The 23,315-nt window shown below is 34.9% G+C and overlaps 1 protein-coding gene across 1 annotated transcript in view; it reads right to left on the reverse strand.

Annotated features, from left to right (window-relative positions):
- The window catches only part of EIF3H (eukaryotic translation initiation factor 3 subunit H), a 110,378-nt gene that overhangs the window by 60,073 nt on the left and 26,990 nt on the right, over positions 1 to 23,315 (reverse strand). The window contains exon 2 of the mRNA XM_054498514.2: positions 20,064 to 20,220. Coding sequence (XP_054354489.1) covers positions 20,064 to 20,220 — 157 coding nt within the window. The remainder of the gene's footprint in view (positions 1 to 20,063; positions 20,221 to 23,315) is intronic.

A 23,315-nucleotide genomic window follows, 5' to 3' on the forward strand; every position in this document is an offset into this window, starting at 1 on the left:
AAAAAAAAGACTCCAGACACACTTGTTTACAAAGGTTATCTAGTAGCCATGGATAAACTTTCTTGGAGTAAACACTACCACCAATAAATCCAATCACCAAGCTGAGTGCCCATAAATATTTCAAATGTCAAATGAAAATTCCTAGATTAAATCACAGAATTATAAAGACATTGATGACAGCTGCTGATAGTCATCAAGTCAACTAGATTACTACAGATAGCTTAAAACCTTTTAGTAGTCTCTTACAGTTTACAGAATAAAACCTAAACTTCTGTAAGGTCTGAAGAACACAGCCCCTTTGTTTTCATTCAGCAGGATTTATTCAGACAGATTAACCTTCTGAAAGTTCCTGAACAATGTCAAGCTCATTCCCACCTCAGGGCCTTTAGCACTTGGTTTTCCTCGTCTGTCTCTCTTCACACAGCTAGTTACTTCTTATCTTTCAAGTGTCAGCTGAGCATATCTCCATTCCAGGGACTCTGCATATAACCACTGTTTTTCATGTTTCAATACAGCATTCAATAAATTACGTGAGATATTTAACACTTTATTTATTTATTTATTTATTTATTTATTTATTTAGAGACTGGTTCTCACTCTGTCACCCAGGCTGGAGTGCAGTGGCACCATTTCGGCTCACTGCAACCTCCACTTCCCGGTTTCAAGAGATTCTTGTGCCTTAGCCTCACGAGTAGCTGAGACTACAGGCGAATGCCACCACACCTGGCTAATTTTTGTATTTTTAAAAGACGGAGTTTCACCAGGGGTTTTGCCATGTTGGTCAGGCTAGTCTTGAACTCCTGGCCTCATGTTATCTGCCCGCCTCAGCCTCCCGAAGTGCTGGGAATACAGGCATGAGCCACAGCACCCGGCCAACACTTTATTATAAAACAAGCTGTGTCAGATGATTTTGCACAACTGTAGGCTAATGTAAGTGTTCTGAATACATTTAAAGTGGGACAGGCAAAGCTATGACGTTTGGTAGGTTAGGTGTATTAAATGCTGGGTTTATCGGGACGTGACCCCATCATAAGTTGAGGAGGACCTGTATTTTATTTGGTTAACTAATGTCTCTCTCCTCTACGTTTTCATCATGTTATTCCAGAGACAAGGCAGAATTATCCATGGAATCCTATCCTATAAATGGAATATTGTGTTGAAAAAGTATCTTATTTCTCTTTTAGTAATCTTAGTTCTGTCTTTTGGAGCTTGATAGTAAAGATTAATACTCTCTCCAGAAAACAGGCCTAAAAAATATCAGTCTGCATACGTATTACACTGACTCACTACTCCACATAATGAACGTACTTTTTAAATGGTCCAAAAAGATATCCATAATTTCTGAATTGAAAAACCTTAAATATTTCATATTTCAGTGAAGTTGATATTGTTACAAGTACAGGAATTCCCCTGCTGGTTATCAGCAGCTTACATTTACTAAATTCATCTGCTCTGTAATACATACTATCATCACAGAACAGGTGCTTTTTACAAAGTATTCAAGATAGAAGGGAAGGCAAACAGGAATTTAATTCTGTATGTGTGAGGTATTAAAGTTATCTGATAATATTCAGTCAAATATCTCATATGTGAGATATTAAAGTTATTTGATAATATTCAGTCAAGCCCCTAAAACATGAGTGTACTCTTATACTCAATCTTTTGTCATTTCTTCTACCTCTCTCTAGTTTTCATCTTTTCATTCTCATTGCTACTGTTCACATTTCAGTAAAGCCCTCATTATCTGTTTTCCCCACCTTCAGCCACAAAATATTGGTTTTATATCAACACACCTCTGCCAGAAAACCCAGAATGATTCACAACTACTTCAAACCTAAGCTTCATTTTCAAGAGTTCAAAGTTTTCCATAATCTGAGCCTATTATTATTCAGACCATTCCCCGAACTAAGTCTCTGATCTAACTAATCTCATTTTTCTATGCTCATAATACATGCTTGTTTCTAATTCTATGCCTTTGTCTCTTATATAAGTTCGTGTTTCTTGATTCAGTCAGTCACGAATTTCTAAAACTTTGAGTACAGTCCTACTCTCAAAAAAATAATATTACAAACTCTTGGTAAGCAGTATTTGCATTATTCAAATCTTTTCCTTTTTAAAATACTTTTCTCCTTTGTTTTATCAGGAAAAACAAAAAGGCTGTTGATTGTCACTTCCAAAAAGACAATAACATTCTTAGGTGTCTTTAAGTTACACCGGAATTTGGAAACTTCAAGCCAAATTACAACAGTATAACAGAGTACTCAAAAATCAAAACACATGAATAAAAGTACAAAGCAACTTACTTGTAAATTTTCAAAATGTCACCTCATTATTATTATTATTATTATTATTATTACTATGCTAAGGACAACAGTATCTTAAAATTATAAACCTTCATAGTCTTCCCTTTACTAATCAAAATGAATATTTTTCCAAGACAAAACAGTCACTTAAATACATAACAAAGATAACAATAAATACCTGTAAAAGACTATTTCCACAGTATAGAAAATTAGTAAAAGTGCTGATATTGATGACTATAAATTTCATTCAACTATATTAGGCTAATTAAAATTTAAAGATTTCAAGTTCAAAGGCCAAATGAGATAATTTATCAAGCAAATTAAATTCTGTGATTAGTATAATTCATTCACTATGGTTAAAGTAGTTAAAAATCTTTCCTAATTCTCAAAGATGTTCATCAAAACCACTTAATACCAGCTGAAGGGAAACTGAGAGCAGTGCTTTATTCTTAAAACATGAAATATATATTTTAAATGCACACATTTATATCAAACAGTAACTAATTGAATTATACCAAACATCCTTATGGTACTCACTACCATATGATAATTATGATCCAAGCAAAAAACTAAAGAAAAGCAAGGTCAGATGAACTTAATATTCAACTGCTGTACTTTTAAGCTTTCCATTTTTTTATGTTGAACAGGTTTTCTAGTTCTAAGGTTTGCCTAGCTGTTGAACTTGTACCTCCTTACAATTTTGGTTTAGCCAGAGCCTTTCTTTAAAAAAAAAAAAAAAAAAAAAAAAAATTTTTTTGCAATAAAAGAAATTACGGTCTAAATCGCAAAGATGACAAGAAACCTTAGCAATTTAAATAGACAAGCCTTGAAATAATACTGTGATCAAAGTATCAAGCAGCCTAATATAACCCAGCTGGCTCAGGCTTATCATATATGGTACTCATTACCACAATTGCACTATCTAATCTACTTCCTGGTGTCAACAACAACTTTCTGTTATTAATTCCTCCCAGTTATGGATCTGCTTAAATTATTGCACTTTCTGATATGACAACCCTTTGTCCACAAAATTTTTTTTAAAAAGAGCAGGTCTTATTTTAAATGTTTTAGAAATGGAACCACGGTTAGTAAAACCACAGAAACCATGGTGGCTTTGTATTATTAGCCATCTATATAAGGGTATGTTAATTTCTATGGAGGTAACAGATGACTCATGGTTAACACAATTTTGTAAGGGATCACGTTTTATCAAAAAGGTAACCATATGCACGTATGCAAAAAGAACTATTCTATAAATTTTTGAAATTCAAGTAAGAGGATGTATCCACTGACAAAGGTATACAGGTTAGATTCTGCTAGCCAGTCCTCTTATCCTATCCATACACAACTTCATCACTCATGTAGATCCTTGTTGGGTTACAACTTGTAAGATTTTGAAGCTATAGCTCTTACTGTCTTTAAGTAGTTAAATGTTTCTTAGGAACTTGCTTTTACACATAATTTGTTTGCAAAAAGACTCCATTTAGGCAAAGTAAAAATGCTAGGATTATTAAATCTACCTCAACATTGTGTCAAACACTGAAGCAGCAAAAAATTAAATCAAAAAATACAAAGAGATAAATAAGAAAAGGGTAGTGTGATCATGATTACTGTCACTGGATTTACTGGTCTGTCTCAGCCATAGGTACCAGGACATTGAAAAGATGAATTGTGAGAGTTGTTCACGGTGCACACCTTCATTTTTTACAAAGAGCTAGTTGGACTGGTTACAAAGGAGTCACTAACTGCTCAGTGTTTCATGAGTGGCACCCAGCGTTCACACAGATTCCTTACAGCTAACTGATCCATTTCCTTTCCATGCTCTCTTCTCTTTCATTCTGCTTGCCCAGATGGCAGTCACAGCAGATTGGAAGCATTGCACAACATACTACTTAACCATACTGTGTACTCAGTAAAGAAGGAAATTCACGTGACAGGCTTTATCAGTATTGTCTGTTTAAGTCATTTGCAAAGCAATGTATTCTAGAAAGTCTTCCTGTGTCATCAGTCAGGCACTGATTTCCTAAGTCAAATTAAACCATCTATTCAAACTATTATTTGTAATTGCATTCAGTGATATTTAATAAGAACACATTTTTCTTCCCCTACCCTACCCAGTTTGATCTGTACTTTCAGTTAGTTTCTCCATTCCATGTGGCAAAATAGTAGAGGCTGTGCTGACTTTCAGCAGTGAAATGGGTTTAGTGTCTGTATATACTCAACCACCGCTAATTTTGTTGACCTTCATATTTACTTAATATAATACCTAGTGTACACCCACAAACTTAACTTTCTAAAAATCTGGTGTTAAATTTAATATCATTTGATTTCAGTTATGCTGATAGTAAATGATAACGCCAAGAAGCAGCCTTTTAAGTAAACACAATATGTCTACAAGTCACAACTGCAGGCAACTGCATCACTCACTGTGCTTCTGAAAACATACTGGAATTACTGCCACCTCCCTAAATTGTGATGGATTATATATTAGATGAGCATACTGGGGTTTCTGGCTCTGCATTTGCCATTAATTTTAAACTTGGGCATCTCTGGGACTCAGTTTCCCATCTGCTAAAATAATTACAAAAGTTCCTCCTGTGATTCTCTTTGTAAACATGAAAAGTAAGGCTGTAGAGACTCAAGACTCCAATTAGCAGTAAAGCCAGAACTTCATCAGTAGCCATAACTCAGTGTAGATTTCCTGTTATGCCTATCTGAAAGTTTGCCATATATAAGAAATAAATATATCTGCTATACATACATTTTAGAAATATATTCTATTTTAGAAATTTTCTCAACTAAGAACTATAATGGTATATGTGTATACACATTGCTTCCATAATTGGATACTAACATCTTTTCAGGTTGCCCAGAAGATGAGGAGACAATTTAGACAGAAATGTAAATCTGGATTCTGAAAAAAACATCAGAGTGTCACTGTTGGTCGTATCAAGTATCTCCGAAAGGGGCAGGGAGGCAAACCAGATATGGCTTACAATGATCTTAATACTGCATATAACGTCTATACCACCCTATTCCCCATTTTATCAACAGAGAAAATAGCTCATACCCATCAAGGTATTTTATCATCATCCTTTATACAACCCCTCATCCTCTTCTAGTACTGAATCTTTTTAATGTTTTATTTTATCTTTTTTCATGGGGTTGGTGATGCTGGTAGTTGGAGGAAGAAGAGAAATTAAAATATTAAGAAGAACTGAGTACATTTAAAAAACTGAGTACATTTAAAGTATTGGGAGTTGCTACGAAATGAAAATGAATCAAAAATGAAAATAAAATACTTCTAATATGACAAAGAAAAAAAGATGGTCAACTTACAAATTTTCAAGAACAAAAGTATCTTATGAAACAAATACATTCAGAATGACTTTGAATTACAAACTTGGAGACACACAGTTACGTAAATATGTGTTTATAACCCCAAGACATTCTCCAGGTAAACAAAAATATATTCCAGACACGTTTACCTGCATATTAACACAACATTCACCTTCCAATAGTCTGATTCACTAACATAATGCACTAAAACAAGTCCTCCTCATGCTTCTCATGTTAAAGTCAAATACACTGCTTAAAACCACTAAGTTCTATAAATAACAAACATTTCAAAAAATATCTGTAGCAGAAATGTAGGTAAGCAAAGGCCAAAGTGCCCAGCACACAGTTTCCACTCAAATATTGATTTGATGAATAAACAACAAAAGAAGAAAGAAAGAAAAGCAAAAAGGAGACACTAAAGTGAGAGCAGATGAGCCTGGAATCTACAGTGACTTGAGAACAACTGGAATTTGTAGGACTGCTGCTGCTGCCACCGCCGCTGCTGCTGCTGTCATTGCTGTCTGCTGAGGATAACAGCATGCCACAAGTCTAGGGAGCCCCATGGAGGGCTCTGCTGCCAAACTCCTTCTACCACAGATGCTGGTTGTGAGGTTAGTAGCCTACCACCAAAATTTGTCTCCACAAGGTAGTCACCCATCCAATTCTATAAACCAGAAAAAAGATGAGTACATTTCTGCAAAGACCACTAGAATAATTGTATGGCCCTCTCATCGGTCACAGGAAAGAAGGGCTGTCTGTCTATCAAAAGACAATGTCTGTAGGTTAGATGTTAGAGGGCAAAAAAAACGGTAAATATGTATATGAGGGTAAGGAAAGAGGGAGATATGGGGTTTCATTATAAACCTACACCATTACATTATTACTTAAAGTCAAAATAAATACTGCCTTTGTTTTCAACTATATCAGAAAGAATCTAAAATGTACTGAGTAAAAATTACTGGTAGAAAAAAGCATTAAATAATACTCATGGTGGAGAAGTGTTAACGGTATGAAAACACAATTCTGAAACTGCTAATAGGTAAGCCACGAAGAATAATCTCAAACAGATAAAAGAACAATCTCAAAACAGATAAAAAGTTCCACAAACTATCAAAATTTCACCTGAAGAGAGACGAATATAAAGCAAACAGAACACTTTACTGGCATAACTAAGACAGCACTCTTTTAGGATGAAGGGCAGTTTGGAAAACTCAGTATTAGCACCAAAACACCAAATGTAATTATAATTAATTATCGATCTGTAAAACATACTTTAGGTAATATATTTAATTGTGGGAATGAAACTGAGTACCACTTCTCCTAGGCAAGATAGGAAGCAAGTCTGAACTTGAAAAAAAGAAATAGCAAGGATCTTTGGTTACATACTGTAATAGTGACTTTTTGACATTTTAATTAGTACTAAAACAATTCATTTTAATGGCTATTACCTTAAAGTTTGGTAATAAATTCAAATATCTTTACCTAAAGTAGTTGTGGGTCAAAAGTAAGACAGTTTTTATTTAATTAAAATTTAAACCACTGGGAACAGTAATTTAAGGATTACATTTTTAGACTTGGGAAACTTAGGAATTTTAAATACTATTTAAGCACTGGATCCACCTGTAATTTTCAAATCTTACAGTATTACTTTAAGTCTGCACAAAATTTGAACAGGTTTTACTTGGCTTCTTTCCAAACCATAGCACTTATGCTTTGGGGACTAAGGGAGAGTATAGTGTAAAGCGCTTTAATTTCTTTAAGCAGAAAAATCTTTTACCTTGACCACATTTTCAAAAGTATATCCTTCCATGCATAAGAGTTTCTCAACTCATTTTTTAAAAAGAAAAGAAAAAGAACTAAATTGTAAAACATGAAGTAAATGCAAAAATATTTTTCAAGCTTTCAAAATGAAGCTAGACTTTGTTCCTACTATTGTATTTAAAATCTTGAGACACTCAAACTGAAAGAACCAAAAAGCCATGAAAATAGGAGAACTGATGCTTCCTATTCAGATTTTGCTTCTCGTATATTCTAATCACCTTAATAAACCAAAAACCGAACACATAAAGTAAATTTAGGTTTTTAAGTTAAAGTTTTATGTCACAAACCAGGCTTTTCTGAGTGATACAAAAAAATGTAAGTGAGCAATAATCTAAAGTTCATTGCCCTGATTATTTAGCAGTAAATCACTAAATGTGAACAGTTTAACATTTTCAAAATACTACGTGAGTAACAAAAAGATGAGTACCAAGGGGAATTATATCATAATTCAGTGTACAGATTCTCTCTAGTTACCTGCATACATAATGCTTCTAAAATCAAGTATCTATTAAGTATTTTACTGAATATTTTAAATAGAACCAACTGCAATATGGGCCCCGAGGTTCTATAAACATGACACTAACATCATTATCAGGAGAACTTTCATGTATAAAAACAAACATCAAAAACAACTTCTCTACCTGGATACTAAAGCAACAGCAATATCTGAAAGGCATTTTCAAGGAATCTGAACAATAAAGATGTCAAATAAAAAAATATATACATATTAGTTTGTTCTTGATTTCTAGAGGTGTGTGTGCCACTTATGAGGACCCAGATATACAAATAATCAGAACACATTCAAAAGACACAACTTTCTTGTTTAACAGTTTCTTTAAATTGCAACTGACATCTATCTATAGACTCAAACTTCACCTCTCCTGTGAAGTCATCCCCCGAAAGGAATTAGTGGCTGATAGCTGAGTGTTCGCATCATTTTTTCCTTCCGTAGTCTACACTTACATCAATTCTGTTTTACAATTTTTTTATGTACACACTTGTCTCTCCCACTTAAAATCTTTTGAGGCAGTAACCAGTATTTGGTGTCTTTGTATCTTTTTCACTTCCCACTCAAGTAATTTGCTGGCTAAATGCTGAAGTGAATTACGGTGGACTAATTTTTTTTCCTGGATATTTGAAACAATTTATCATACCTCCACACTTGACCACAACGATATGAGGTCACTAAGTAAACATGCTATTTTTCTGCAGTAAATTTCAAAACATAGCCCAAAACTGTCTACATATTATTTCTAACATTTCTACCAAAAATATATCATTTTTAAAAATGCAACAAAAGAAAGAGAAGTTTTCAAAAAATCTGTCAAACAGACCACAATGATCCCTGACTATTCATACAGATAGGGGGTAAGACAAAATAATAAGTAAACACATGTCTACTCACAAAATGTCCCCATCTGTCTAAAAAACATTAAAAGCTTTCTCCGTCCAAATTCAACTCTTCTCTGAGCTCAAAAGCAATACAAAGGCAAAATAGTAACCACAGACTAGGTTTCCAGCAGTTTTACCCTGGGTGTGGGCTGCAGGAAAGCTAAGAAGAGAAGGAAGGTGAGATTTGAGGAACCAAGTAACTAAGCAGAGATTTTCTCCAATGTAAAATATGACTAACTTGCACAGAGAGCACTGCAAATAACATCATCATACAAACTTATTCTCTCCAACCTCAGTCATACAAAAATAACCCTATGCTGGGAAAAATTACTCTAAATACATCAATATTTTAATTACAGTTTTGTCAATTCATATTTTAGCCTCTGAAAGGATTGATTCTACAACTCTGCTTTTCTTTTCAAAACTTAAACGAAATATGTTAACAGTCGACACTAGTATTTCTTACTCTAACACCAAACTTGATTAATACAAAAACAAATAATTTTCAAGTAACAATTTTCTCCTACTGAAAATGAAAAAAACACATAAAAGCTATGTTTTATTTATCACTACAATGTGTATTATCACTTTAATAATTATACATGGTGCACACATGAATACTGTCTGAGTAAAAAGATATTATTTTATTCCCCTAACTGAATTTTAGGAGTACAATGCAGTCTTCATGCTTTGTTTTGAAATCAACCTATTTTGAAGGCTAAGGATCATCCTTTGTGTGTAGTAAGCAAAATAAAAAATTGGCCACTCCAAATATGAAAATTATGGATTTGACTCTGATGCAAAATAAAGTAAGCTTCCTATATCACCTGAAATAGTAAATCAATTTAGTCTGCTGAAAAGCAAGGCAGTGAGTTATTGAATCTGTGTTTAATTCAGTGTACTTTATAACATATTTAAGGAATTCAGTTGTATAAAACAGTATCTGAATCTTATCAGATGAAAATATTTTTCCCTTTTAGCAAGCCTTGGGTTGCATGTTTGAGAAAACAAATTAGTCTCCAGTTCTGCTAAGCTTGATAATAGTGCCCCCTAATGGGAATTTTAGTATGAGTTTTTCTACTCTTTTTTTTTGTTTGAAAAAGCATATATTCTCTAATATGATCAAATCACTTCACTTTCAACTAGAAGGTAAATTCTGTAATATAAAAGTTTATGAAGACTGAATTCACTCAAAGGAGAGTTACCACATGTGCAAAAACAAACTGTGAATTAAGAGAGAGATAATTATAGAAAACTTATAATAACAGTTTTCTAGGTTTTGAATCATCCAGTAGCATAATCTAACACAGCACAATACAAAACATTAATCTCATAAGGAAATTATCATTCTCATTGTTTCTAGTACTCAAGTGAGCAATTAAAAAGATACCAGAGTCAGAAAAAATTGGTTCAGAAGTTATTCTATGCTGCACAGTTCCAAAGTATAAAGCTGAGATTTCCACCCAGGTTTTCTGGCCTCATACCATTATCTTTCCACAATGCCTAGTCACACGTCAGCAACCATGAATTACAACTTAATATGTGTTTTCTTTTTAAATGAAAAAGGCACTAAAACTAAAGCAAAAACTACCTATTCTGATACTTCCTAGGTGTACCAGTGAAACAAACATCCTATAGTATCAGTATTTTCGTTTCAGTGCTCAAAATACATTCTGAGCTCAGTCAAGATTAAAGGTAACATCAAGAACAAATATCGCACAAAAAATTATCAATTTATGATGAAAGAGAGGATTTACTGCCTTATTCTTTAACTTTACAGGAGAGGGAGAACAATAAGACATGAAGTTACATAAATCACAGGTGGTCAAAATTTCTTTAAGGGTCAGACAGTAAATATTTCAGGCTTAGGACCCATATGGTCTCAGCCACAACTACTCAACTGTGCCACTGTAGCGGGAAGGAAGCCACTAAAAAATATGTGAATGGGCATCACCGTGTCCCTACAAAACTTTATTTACAAATCAGATCATTGTTTGTCAATCTCTGATTTAAACCATTTATTAACATTTCACTTTTGGACAACAGATTAAAAATCTCCTCTTTACATGAGGCACCAAAACAAACAAACACTTGAAATATATACTCATTAAAATTATGAAATATTTGGTATATTACCTCCCCGAGGTGGATGGCACAAAAAAAGATCTTTCTCTGAATAACTGCTAGTTTTAGAGACCACAAAACAATAGAAAAGCAGTAAGAAATGCAATGGGTCTTTACCATGATTTTAAAAAATCAACATACAGGACTATTCTAATATATATCCATATAACAGAAAATTATAGTTTTTATCTAAATTTAATAAAAATCTACTGGTGACTACATTTTAATGCCCATTAATATAGAGTATATGGGTTAGCAAGGAGGTGAAAAACCTCAAGGAAAACTACAAAACACTGCTCAAAGAAATCACAGACTACACAAACAAATGGAAACACATCCCATGCTCATGTATGGGTAGAATCAACATTGTGAAAATGACCATACTGCCAAAAGCAATCTACAAATTCAATGCAATCCCCATCATATTCCAACATCATTCATTACAGAATTAGAAAAAACAATCCTAAAATTCATATGGAACCAAAAAAGAGCCTTCATAGCCAAAAGAAGACTAAAGCAAAAATAACAAACCTGGAGGAATTACATTACCCGACTTCAAACTAATAGTCACCAACAGTATGGTACTGGTATAAAAACATGCATATAGACCAATGGAACAGAATACAGAACCCAGAAATAATGCCAATTACTTAAGCATTAACTGACTTCGACAAAGCAAACAAAAACACAAAGTGGGGAAATGACACCCTATTCAACAAATGGTGCTGAGATAATTGGCAATCCACATGCAGAAGAATGAATCCTCATCTCTCACCTTATACAAAAATCAACTCAAGATGGATCAAAGACTTAAATCTAAAACCTTTCCTGAAAACATAAAAATTCTAGAAGCTAACATTGGAGAATCCCTTCAATATACTGGCTTAGGCAGATTTCACGACTAAGAACCCAAAAGCAAATGCAACAAAACCAAGATAAATTGACGGGACTTAATTAAACTAAAAAGCTTCTGCACAGTAAAAGAAATAATCAGCAGAGTAAACAGACAACCCAGAGTGGGAGAAAATCTTCATAATCCATATAACCAACAAAGGACTAATATCCAGAATCTACAATGAACTCAAACAAGTCAGCAAGAAAAAAACAATTGCATCAAAAAGTGGGCTAAGGACATGAAAGAAGATATACAAATGGCCAACAAACATATGAAAAAATGCTCAACATCACTAATTATCAGGGAAATGCAAATCAAAACCACAATGCAATATCACCTTACTCCTAGCTAAAATGTCCATAATCAAAAAAAAAAAAATTATAGATGTTGGCCTGGATGAGGTGAAAAGAAAACACTTTTGGTGGGAATGTAAAGTAGCAGAATCACTATGGAAAACAGTGTGTGGTGACTCCTTAAAGAATTAAAAGTAGATCTACCATTTGATCCAGCAATTCCATTCCTGGGTATCTACCAAGAAGAAAAGAAGTCATTATACAAAAAAGATACTTGTACACGTATGTTTATAGCAGCACAATTTGCAATTGCAAAAATATGAAACCAGCCCAAATGCTCATCAGTCAATCAGTGGATAAAGAAAATGTGGTGCATATATATATTATGGAATATTATTCAGCCATAAAAAGTAACAAAATAATGGCATTTGCAGCAACCTGGATGGAATCAGAAATCATTATTCTAAGTGAAGTAACTCGGGAATGGAAAACCGAACATCATATGTTCTCATTCATAAGTGGGAGTGAAGCTATGAGGATGCAAAGGCATAAGAAGGATACAATGGGCTTTGAGGAATTAGGGAAAGGGTCAGGGGGTGGTTAAGGGTTGAAAGACTATACACTGCATACAGTGTACACTGCTCAGGTGATGGGTGAACTAAAATCTCAGAAATCACCACTAAAAAACTTATTCATGTAATCAAACACCACCTGTTCCCCAAAAACCTATTGAAATAAAATATATATATATATAAAAATTAATAATAAAACCTGCCTCCCCCAAAAAAGAAAAAAAATGTTAGGAGTTACATTGTATTGAAAATGCTAATTGTGATAAAAACACAAAAGAATAAAGAAAAATTACTATGGTGTGAAAGAAAATGAAGACAGAAATAATTATGTCCAATATCTGTATATCTAGAAATACGTGAATAGTACATTCAAGGCCAGGAGGAATGAGCCTTAGTTTAATAACTGACCATTGGATCATATCAGAATTCACTGTCTTTGTGAGGACAATGGATTCAGAAACAGCACTTGGCAAGTTTGTAATCTTCTCTCAAATCAGAGTTGGGTGAAATATCAACTGCATAATAATGGGCCCTTTAATTCTGAATAGAAGACAGAGTTACTAACTTTGCATTTTTTCAGAGCTACAGTTAGAATGGAAACTGTGGCTATCACCATCAAGCCTGTCATCTCACCAACTTCTTAGAGAAACTATGACAAGGCTCTGGAAGACAGAAAAAGTAAATGTTTATAGGGAATGAATAATCTGAGATGAAAAAGAAAGAGTGTAAAGGATAGAAGTAGGGACACTTAAATGGAGAGAATGTAATATGGGAAAATGTTTGAATGGAAAGCATTTCATCCAGGGAAAAGGCCAGATAGAGGACAGCACACAAATAAAAAAGAGGGAATGTTATCATCACCAAGAACATAGCCATTCTAAAGGGTTGAGGAGTAAATGGTTGTCAGAAAATTTATGAATATTTTTTAAATTCTCATGAAAAATAAAATGGAGAGATCAATGCAAATATTTTTTAAAAAAGAATATATGGGTTAGGTGAAAGAACCTAAAATTTAAATCTATCACATGAGGTTATGAAAAACTAAAGAAGACTGTTGTCTTAGATTTTTCACATGTATAAGAAAAATGACAATTCCCATTAATTTCTAAAGGCAGACCAAGAAAAACTTATTTACTTGCTTTACACAAAAAGCAGATTTCAAATACGGAATAATGACCTACACTCAACATCCTTTAACCTCTGGCATACACTTCACTAAGAGTCTAAGAGTCTATTATAGTAGAAAAACCATGGTATTTGGAACCCAGTCAGCTACCAGTTTCAGTCCCTATATTACCAATTCCTAGTTAAATGATTTCTGATAAGTTATTTATGTCACTAAACATCAGTATCCTAATTCTGGAAAATGAGACTGAAAAGACCTTCAACTGTGCAGATTAACAACTAATCATAGGCAATTTACATACAATACACAGAATACAATGCCTATTTTTTATTACTTAATGCTAAACTTAAATCTCTATCTCAGGGCTGTTAAAATATTTTTTAACATTTACAATTGTTTGATTTAAATTTAAAATTTTTTTAATTGAAATTTTAAAAAACTTCAATTGTCATGTTTTTAAATTTAAATTTTTACGTTGAAAAAATATTAAATGTTTTCATTTAAATGTTTAACACGCATGTTCATGCTCATTTTCTCTCTTGCCTGCCACCATCTAAGACATGCCTTTTGCCTTCTGCCATGACTGTGAGGCCTCCCCATCCACGTAGAACTGTGAGTCCATTAAATCTCTTTTTCTTTATAAATTGCCATGTCTTGGGTATGTCTTTTATCAGTGGCTTGAAAATGGACAAATACAGTATATTGGTACCAAGAGTTGGGTGCTGCTGTAAATACCCGAAAATGTGGAAGTGACTTTGGAACTGGATAACAGGCAGAGGCTGAAACAGTTGGGAGGGCTCAGAAGACAGAAAAACTGTAGGAAAGTTTGGAACTTCCCAGAGACTTGTTGAATGGTTTTGATCAAAATGCTGATAATGACATGGATAATGAAATCCAGGCTGAGGTGATCTCAGAGGAACTTGTTGGGAACTGTAATAAAAATGACTCTTGCTATGTTTTAGCAAAGAGACTGCTAAATGATTTGTGGAACTCTGAACTTGAGAGAGATGATTTAGGGTATCTGGTGGAAAAAATTTCTAAGCAGCACAGCATTCAAGAGGTGACATGGGTGCTGTTAAAATCATTCAGTTTTAAAAGGGAAACAGAGCATAAAAGTTTGGAAAATTTGCAGCCTAACAATGCGATAGAAAAGAAAAGCCCACTTTCTGAGGAGAAATTCAAGCAGAAATTTGCATAATGAGGAGCCCAAATGTGAATCTCCAAGACAACGGGAAAAATGTCTCCAGGGCATGTCGGAGACCTTCACAGCAGCAGCTCCCATCACAGGCCTAGAGGCATAGGAGGAAAAAATGGTTTTGTGGGCCCTCCTGCTGTGTGTAGCCTAGGGACTTGGTGGCCTGCATCTTAGCCACTCTAGCCATGGCTAAAAGGAGCCAAGATACAGCTTGGGCTGTGGTTTCAGAAAGTGCAAGCCCTAAGCCTTGGCAGCTTCCACATGGTTTAGCCTGTGGGTGCCCAGAGGTCAAGAACTGAGGTTTGGGAACCTCCGCCTAAATTTCAGAGAATGTACAGAAATGCCTGCACGTCCAGGCAGAAGTTTGCTGCAGGGGCAGTGCCCTCATGTAGAACCTCTGCTAGGGCAGTGCAAAAGGGAAATGTGGGGTTGAAGCCCCCACACAGAGTCCCCACTGGGGCACTGCCTAGTGAAGCTGTGAGAAGACGGCCACCATCCTCCAGACCCCAGAATGGCAGATCCACCAACAGCTTACACCATGCACCTGGAAAAGCCGCAGACACTCAATGCCAGCCCATGAAAGCAGCCAGGAGGGAGGCTGTACCCTGCAATGCCACAGGGGCAGAGCTGCCCAAAGCCACAGGGACAGAGCTGCCCACTTCCTACATTAGCTTGACCTGAATGTGAGACATGGAGTCAAAGGAAATCACTTTTGGAGCTTTAAGATTTGACTGCCCCACTGCATTTCAAGACTTGCCTGGGGCCTTCAGCCCCTTCATTTTGGCTCATTCTCCCATTTGAAATAGGTGAATTTATCCAATGCCTGTACCCCCATCATATCTAGGAAGTAACTAACTGGCTTCTGATTTTACAGGATCACAGGTAGAAGGAACTTGCCTTGTTTCAGATGAGACTTTGGACTGTAGACTTCTGAGTTAATAGTGAACTGAGTTAAGACTTTGGGGCACAGCTGGGAAGGCATGATTGGTTTTGAAATGTGGGGACATGAGATTTGGGAAGAATCGGGGTGGAATGATATGGTTTGGCTGTGTTGCCACCCAAATCTCATCTTGAATTGTGGCTCCCATAATTCCCACATGTTGTGGGAGGGACTCAGTGGAAGATAACTGAATCATGGGAACGGTTGCCCCCATACTGTTCTTGTGGTAATGAATAAGCCTCACGAGATCTGATGATTTTATAAGGGGAAACCCCCTTTGCTTGGTTCTCATTTTCTTTCTTGCCTGCCACCAAGTAAGATGTGCCTTTCACCTTCCACCATGATTGTGAGGCCTTCCCAGCCATGTGGAACTGTGAATCCATTAAACCTCTTTTTCTTTGTAAGTTAGCCAGTGTGGGGTATGTCTTTATCAGCAGCATGAAAATGGACTAACACAAATAACATACACTTGTGTCCTTGCTAGCTAACTTAAGTAATTTTACCAATAAAGCTGAAGTCCTCTGTGTCCCCTCTATACCTCCCCTTCCAGAGGTAACTATTACCCTGAATTTGGTGTTTATTGTTCTCATGCATGTTTATACTCTTACTACATATGTATGTATCTTTTATCAGTATGTAGTATTATATTTTTTTAAATTTCACACAAATAGCAGCATGTAGTGCACATTCTGCAGCTTGCTTTTTCTCTAACCCAAGTGAAGAAGCAGAGAAAACTAGCAGGAAAACCAAAGAATTGAGGTTTTGTTTTTCTTATCAGTTAAAAGGTCCTAAATGATCATTTTTTTAAAAAAATTCTACTCTCGCAAAGTCTACCTATGTAAATCCAAACACACAGTTATTCTTCTGTTCTCAGTTTTCCAATCCGTAAAACTAGGATAATAATCTGTGCTTCTTATTCCATTTGAAACTTTTGAAATAAACATTCTTTTAAGACTTTGAAAATAAAGAGCTTGTAGAAATTTAAAAAATAAAGTACATGTTCGTGAAATAAAACATTTGTCAATTCAAGTATTTCAAGCTCATAAAAGAAGTTAGCATCCAATGATCTAGAATTAGTAATATATTTCGTTTCGTTCACCTACCATAATTGCAATGAATATTATTTTTTTATATTCTAAACCAAGAATATTATTTAAAAAATTAATTACCTGAGAAAACTGTGTGACAGTATTAACTATTCTGGAATAGATTCTACTCCCAACTGTGCCACCAACCCAGTAACCAAACAAAAAACTTAAACCTCTCAAGCTCCTCACTTGTAAACCAAAGAAACTGCATTAACAATCTCTTCTTTTCCAGACCTAAACTAGTGATTATTTAAATATAATTAAGTACCCCCAGACATGTGCATGTACAGAGAAATAGAGATATTCTAATACCGCCAGAAAGAACTGCAGAGAAATCTCAACCTTAATTCTGTGGGAGGTAATTCAAATTAAATAGGGAGAGCATAGCCAGTTTAAAAAAAAAAAAAGATGCACACTGCATAAAGGTTTAAAAAATCCAAGTATGCTAGTGTTCAGGTGCCTAGAACAAAAGTAGCCCTGGTTAGTTTCTAGAGGAATTACTTTAATGAAAATCTGCTTTGCAGACAAACTGCAAGGTATTTCACTTTAGCAAGCAATACTTTGTGTTTATTATATGCTCAAGGTACTATGAAGGTCTGAAGTCAAATGAAGCAAGTAACATTCTATCAATATGATCAGTTAAAAGTCATATCAAAAATGACAAAAAGGAAATTAAGAAAAATCCAATTTACAATAGCATCACAAAGAATAAAATACTTAGGAATACACTTAACCAAAGAGGCAAAACACTCATAAATTGAAATTACAAAACACTGTTAAAAGATGATGCATATAAATGGAAAGAAAAGCCATGTTCAGAGGTTAGAAGACTTCATCTTATTATGTTGTCAATACCACTCAAAGACAGATTCAATGCAATACCTATCAAAATCACAATGACATTTTTTGTAGAAATAGACAAATCTATTCTAAAATTCATATGGAATCTCAAAGGACCCTGAATAGGCAAAACAATCTCAAATGAGATGAACAAAATTTCTGACTTCAAAACCTATTACAAAGCTGGAGTAATCCAAACAGTGTAGTTCTGACATTAAGACAGATATACAGACCAGTGGACTAAAACAAAGAGCCCAGAAATAAACCCTGGCATATACGGTGTCAACTGATCTTTAACAAGGGTGCCAAGATGATTCAATGGGAAAGGACAGTCTCTTCAACAGATGGTGCTAGGAAAACTGGATATCCACATGCCAAAGAATGAAGCTGGACCTTACCTTGCATACAGCACAAAGATTAATTCAAAATGGATTAAAGACCTAAACATAAAACCTGAAACTTCCTACCAAAAAACAGAGGAAAAAAGCTTCGTGGCATTGGATTTGGCACTGATATCTTCAATACAATACGAAAAGCACAGGCAACCAAAGCAAAAACAGACAAATGGGAGTATATCAAATGTAAAAACTCCTGCCCAGGAAAAGAAACAATCAACCTAGTAAAAAGGCAACCTACAAAATGGGAGAAAATACATATTGCAAACCACATATCTGATAAGAGGTTAATATCCATAACTCCTTCAACTCAACAGGAAAAAAAAAAAGCCTCCAATTTTAAAATAAGCAAAGGACTTGAATAGACATTTTTTCAAAGATATACAAATCACCAACAAGCATATGAAAAGATGCTCAACATCAGTAATCATCAGAAGTGCAAATCAAAACCACAATGAGATGATCACCTCACATCTGTTAAAATGGCCATTATCAAACACACAGAAAATAACAAGTGTTGACAAGGATATTAAGAAATTGGAACCCTTGTGCAAGGTTGGAAATGTAAAATGGTGCAGCTGCTATTAAAAAAAAGTACAGAAGTTCCTCAAAAAATTAAAAATAGAATTACCATGTAATACCATTTCTGGGTACATATCTAAAAGCAAATGGAAACAGGATTTTGAAGAGATATTTGCACGCCCATGTTCACTGCAGCATTATTCACAATAGCCAATAGGTGGGAGCAACCTAAACTTCCATCGACAGATGGCTGGATAAGGAAAATGTGGTATATACAGATGATGAATTACTATTCAGCCTTAAGAAAAAAGAAGAAAATCCTGTCATTGCTACAACACGGATGAACTTTTAGGACATTATGCTAAATAACACAAGCCACTCACAAAACAATAAATGCCACATGATTCCACTAACATGAGGTATCTGTAGTCAGACTCTTGGAAACACAAAGTAGAATGGTGGTTACGGGGATGAAGGAGGTGGAAAAAGGGATTGTTCAATGGATACAGAGTTTGAGTTTTGCAAGATGAAATAGTTCTAGAAACCTACTGCACAATATGCATACACTTAACACTACTGTAATGTATACTTAAAATTTTTATGTGCTTTTTACAATAAAACGTTACACAAAAAATGAAACCTGAGATTTCAAACAAGTGAGAAGTTATTTTCAACCTGATTTTTTAAAAATCTTTTAGATGCTGATTTTAGCCTTTGATGTGAGCTTTTAACTACTCTCAGCCTTTGCTAACAAAGCAATTACACCTATAGTACAAAAATAAAATATTTCTGAAATGCTTGAGGAGTATCTTCTTTCTGAAGCAGAAAATTGAACTCCATCTCTTTCTAAACACTGACTTAATCAAAAGAGGATGGAAGGGAATGGATACCAGACACATAAGGATGATCTTTGTCCCTCAAAACTTTATTTAGCAAGCTGATTTCATGTTGACAAAGTCAACATCAGCACAGTTCCTATCCAATCTATGACAAATCAGAATCACAAATTCCAAATAAGTAAAGGCCAAACTAATGATGTCTATGGTATAAACCCTCATTTCCCAGAATTTATATAATTTTCCCAAAGTATCAGACATCAAGTGAAGTAGGCTAGCCTGACAGACTCCCAATTCACACGTTATCAAAAGTTATGGCGAGACCTGTGTTAATATCCATTTGTATGCACTGCAAAGACACGCTTGTGATGAACACCCTTACCTTCATCAAAGTCAGCATCATCCTCTGTGTGCTGAGGGAAAGGAAAGCAGTTGGTAATTTCAAGCCGATCTTCTACAACCAGACCCAAAAGCACTCCTTGAACAACTTCAGTTCCTTGTCCTTCTTCTTGATAATGTTTGATTATCTTTAATACCACCTAAAACATACACAAACAAAAGGGAGCTTAACAACCATCCTAGTTTATTATTTCCTTTATTTCTAAGAAAAAACAAAATAAACTGTACTAGGTTTGCAAAACCACAAATTAAATAAGAGGAATAAATAAATGTCTTACAAATCCTTTCCTTTGCCCTTACATAAATAATAAAGCTCACATAATCTAAACGCAGATCTGAAACTCCAGGAGTTTGACTACATGTCAAAAACGTCCATGTACAGCAGTTATGCTCTTAAATCAAAGCTCCCCCATGGTCTGGCATCCAGGAGTTCCTTCAGCCAAATCAAAGAATACCCCCTCAACCTGAGGCTATTACTGAGAAAGTGATCCTGTTAATAGACACATAAATGACAAAACTATCAATAAGACACAGAGATAAAGGTCTCAATTATCAGGACACCTGAAAGCAGAGCCTTCTGATAAATTCTCATTTTGCCTTTCTCAACAGATCATCTCCACAGTCAGAGGATGCAACAACGGGAACACGTACCTACACGTATCCAACAACAATCTGGTTGGTATAGTCTCCAGCATGATCTAGTTTTCCTCAACCAGAAGGATTCACTAACCAACCTCTAATGGAATAACCAGGTCTTACACTACTCTCTCCTTTAATATTCCCATAAAGATAAAAGAGGTAACACCATGTGCAGGTGGACAAGCAATTAAAGTCTGCAATAATAATAATCATTAATAATTCCTACAACATGGGGTTAATATATGTAAAGTGCTTTTTATAGTGCCTGGCACATGTTAATAATAATAGCATTAATATTTAATATAAGCCCATGGCCTGAAGACCCAAAAGGCAACACATTCAAAATTGTAAAGTTCTCAGAGGGAAAATAATTCTAACAAGAAAATGACAATTTATTTGTACGTTATTAGTGTTTCATTTAAAACAAATATATTATTGTTAGAAACTAAGTAATGGGTAGGCCAGGCACACACAGGGTGAGCAGCTACTTCTGTGTGCAGCCTGAGACCACAGGTCAGCTCAGCCACACGGATGGTGAAGAAACAGCCTAAGAGAGAATCAATGCGGTTGTCAGCTAAACCTGCTCCCGCCAAAGTGGAAACGAAGCTAAAAAAAGGCAGCAGGAAAGGATAAATCTTCAGACAAAAAAGTGCAAACAAAGGGAAAAGGGGAGCAAAGGGAAAACAGGCCAAAGTGGCTAACCAGGAAACTAAAGAAATTTACCTGCACAAAACGAAGAAAATAAAACTGAGAAGAGTCCAGCCTCTGATGACGCCAGAGATAAAGACGCCAAGTTTGACTGATATCATAACACACTGTATCTTATCAGTGGTCCCTATTTCCCTTCTTGTACAACCCAGAGGAATACTGTTATCAACTATTTTGTAAACACAAGTTTGTGTGAGATACTGAATTATGGGAGGGTTTGACTGTCGTGAGTGTCAGCTTAACATTCCATAGTTGGGGGGTTAGTTTTTATATCCTGTAATACAAAGCATACTAAATGGCAATATGGAGTTGCAGTCCTGCATTTAATGTCTTGAACATTTTAAATTACTTTCATTCCCACATTACTTTTTAGTAGAATTGTTTCCTAAAGAAAAACACTCTTTGATCATGGCTCTCCCTGTCATAATTCTGTGCACTGTAACATCTTTGGTCGTGGTAGTCCTGCTTTTCTAATTAACTTTGTTAATGTGCTGTGGATGATTGAAAATTAGAGTATGTAGTCTATATAGTATTATATTGTGAACTGGTGAGATCTATGTAACAGCTTACTAACATGTGAAGATACTGGTACTTGATAGCCTCTTATGGAAAATTTGCTTCTCAATTTTAAGCTGGAAAGTCACTGAAATAACTTTTTAAAAATTACAACACATGGCTTTTTAGATTTTCAGTATATATGTTAAGAATTGTGTACAAACTGAAATGTCTGTGTACTGATCCTCAACACAACCAATAAACCAATTATGAAAGAAAAAAAGAAACTAATTAATGACCAGTTAATAACAGCACATTACATTTACTAAACATTATATGACAGGCAATAATCTAATTATTTCACATGTATTACCCTATCATGTAATTCTCACAACCACCTTAGGAGAAAGGTACTGTTATACTCATTTTATAGATAAGAAAACTGAGGCAGAGAGAAATTAAGTAAATGGCTAAAGGTCACACATCTAGGAAGTAGTAGAGCCAAGATTTAAACCTAGTTTAAACCTAGTTTTTTTTTAAGTTTAAAAGTAGGTTTTTAAACCTAGTTTTTAAACCTAGGAGATGATTTTCATATTAGTAACTAAATTGATAGTTAAAATAACCAGTTAGTAGTAGAAAACAGACATGCAGTAAAAACTGTGTTATGAATAGACCCAAAAAGACTACACCAGTAAGATACAGAACTCCAAAGCAGAGCAAGCAGTCAGCAGGGAAGAGAGCTCAAAATGGAGTAACATCAACTAATAAGATTGGCAGACCTTCAATACTACGAAATGAAAGTGCACAACCTACACATTCCTGTATGAAAGACCTCTCTACTTCTTGAAAGGCACAAAAATGGACTTGATGAGTCATACAAGTATGGGTATGAGTTCCAGCTCCAGCATTTACTAGCTGTGACCTTGAGAAAGCTATTTAATCTTCTTAAGCCTTAGATTCTAATTTGCAAAATAGCACTATTTCATAGCATTACTGACACTACTAAAAATGGCACAGTATAGAGTTCTCTGCACAGAGTCTGCCACATAGTAAGTGCTCAATAAATGACCAATACTGTTGATTTTTGTCAATAAAATAACTATTTAATGCTTATTCAACATACCTCTCTGCCAAGAAAAATTATTTCTACACTTAAAAAATAGAACAAACACAGGTGATTAAAGCGAGATAAACTAAACTGATAAAGAGTTATTACAAACACATCTACCAATTCATCTAGGTTACCTAGATTCCTTTATACTTACCCCTACCTAATGAGATTGCTAAACCACTACTGAAATCAAAGTAAACAAGAGATACTAGAAGATATATGAGCTTAACATAGTTCTTCAGAGAAATTCTAGAAGTGATTCCTAAACAGCTGATTCCTACA

Source organism: Pongo pygmaeus, chromosome 7 (genome assembly GCF_028885625.2).
Source record: "Pongo pygmaeus isolate AG05252 chromosome 7, NHGRI_mPonPyg2-v2.0_pri, whole genome shotgun sequence".
Classification (NCBI taxonomy): Eukaryota; Metazoa; Chordata; class Mammalia; order Primates; family Hominidae; genus Pongo; species Pongo pygmaeus.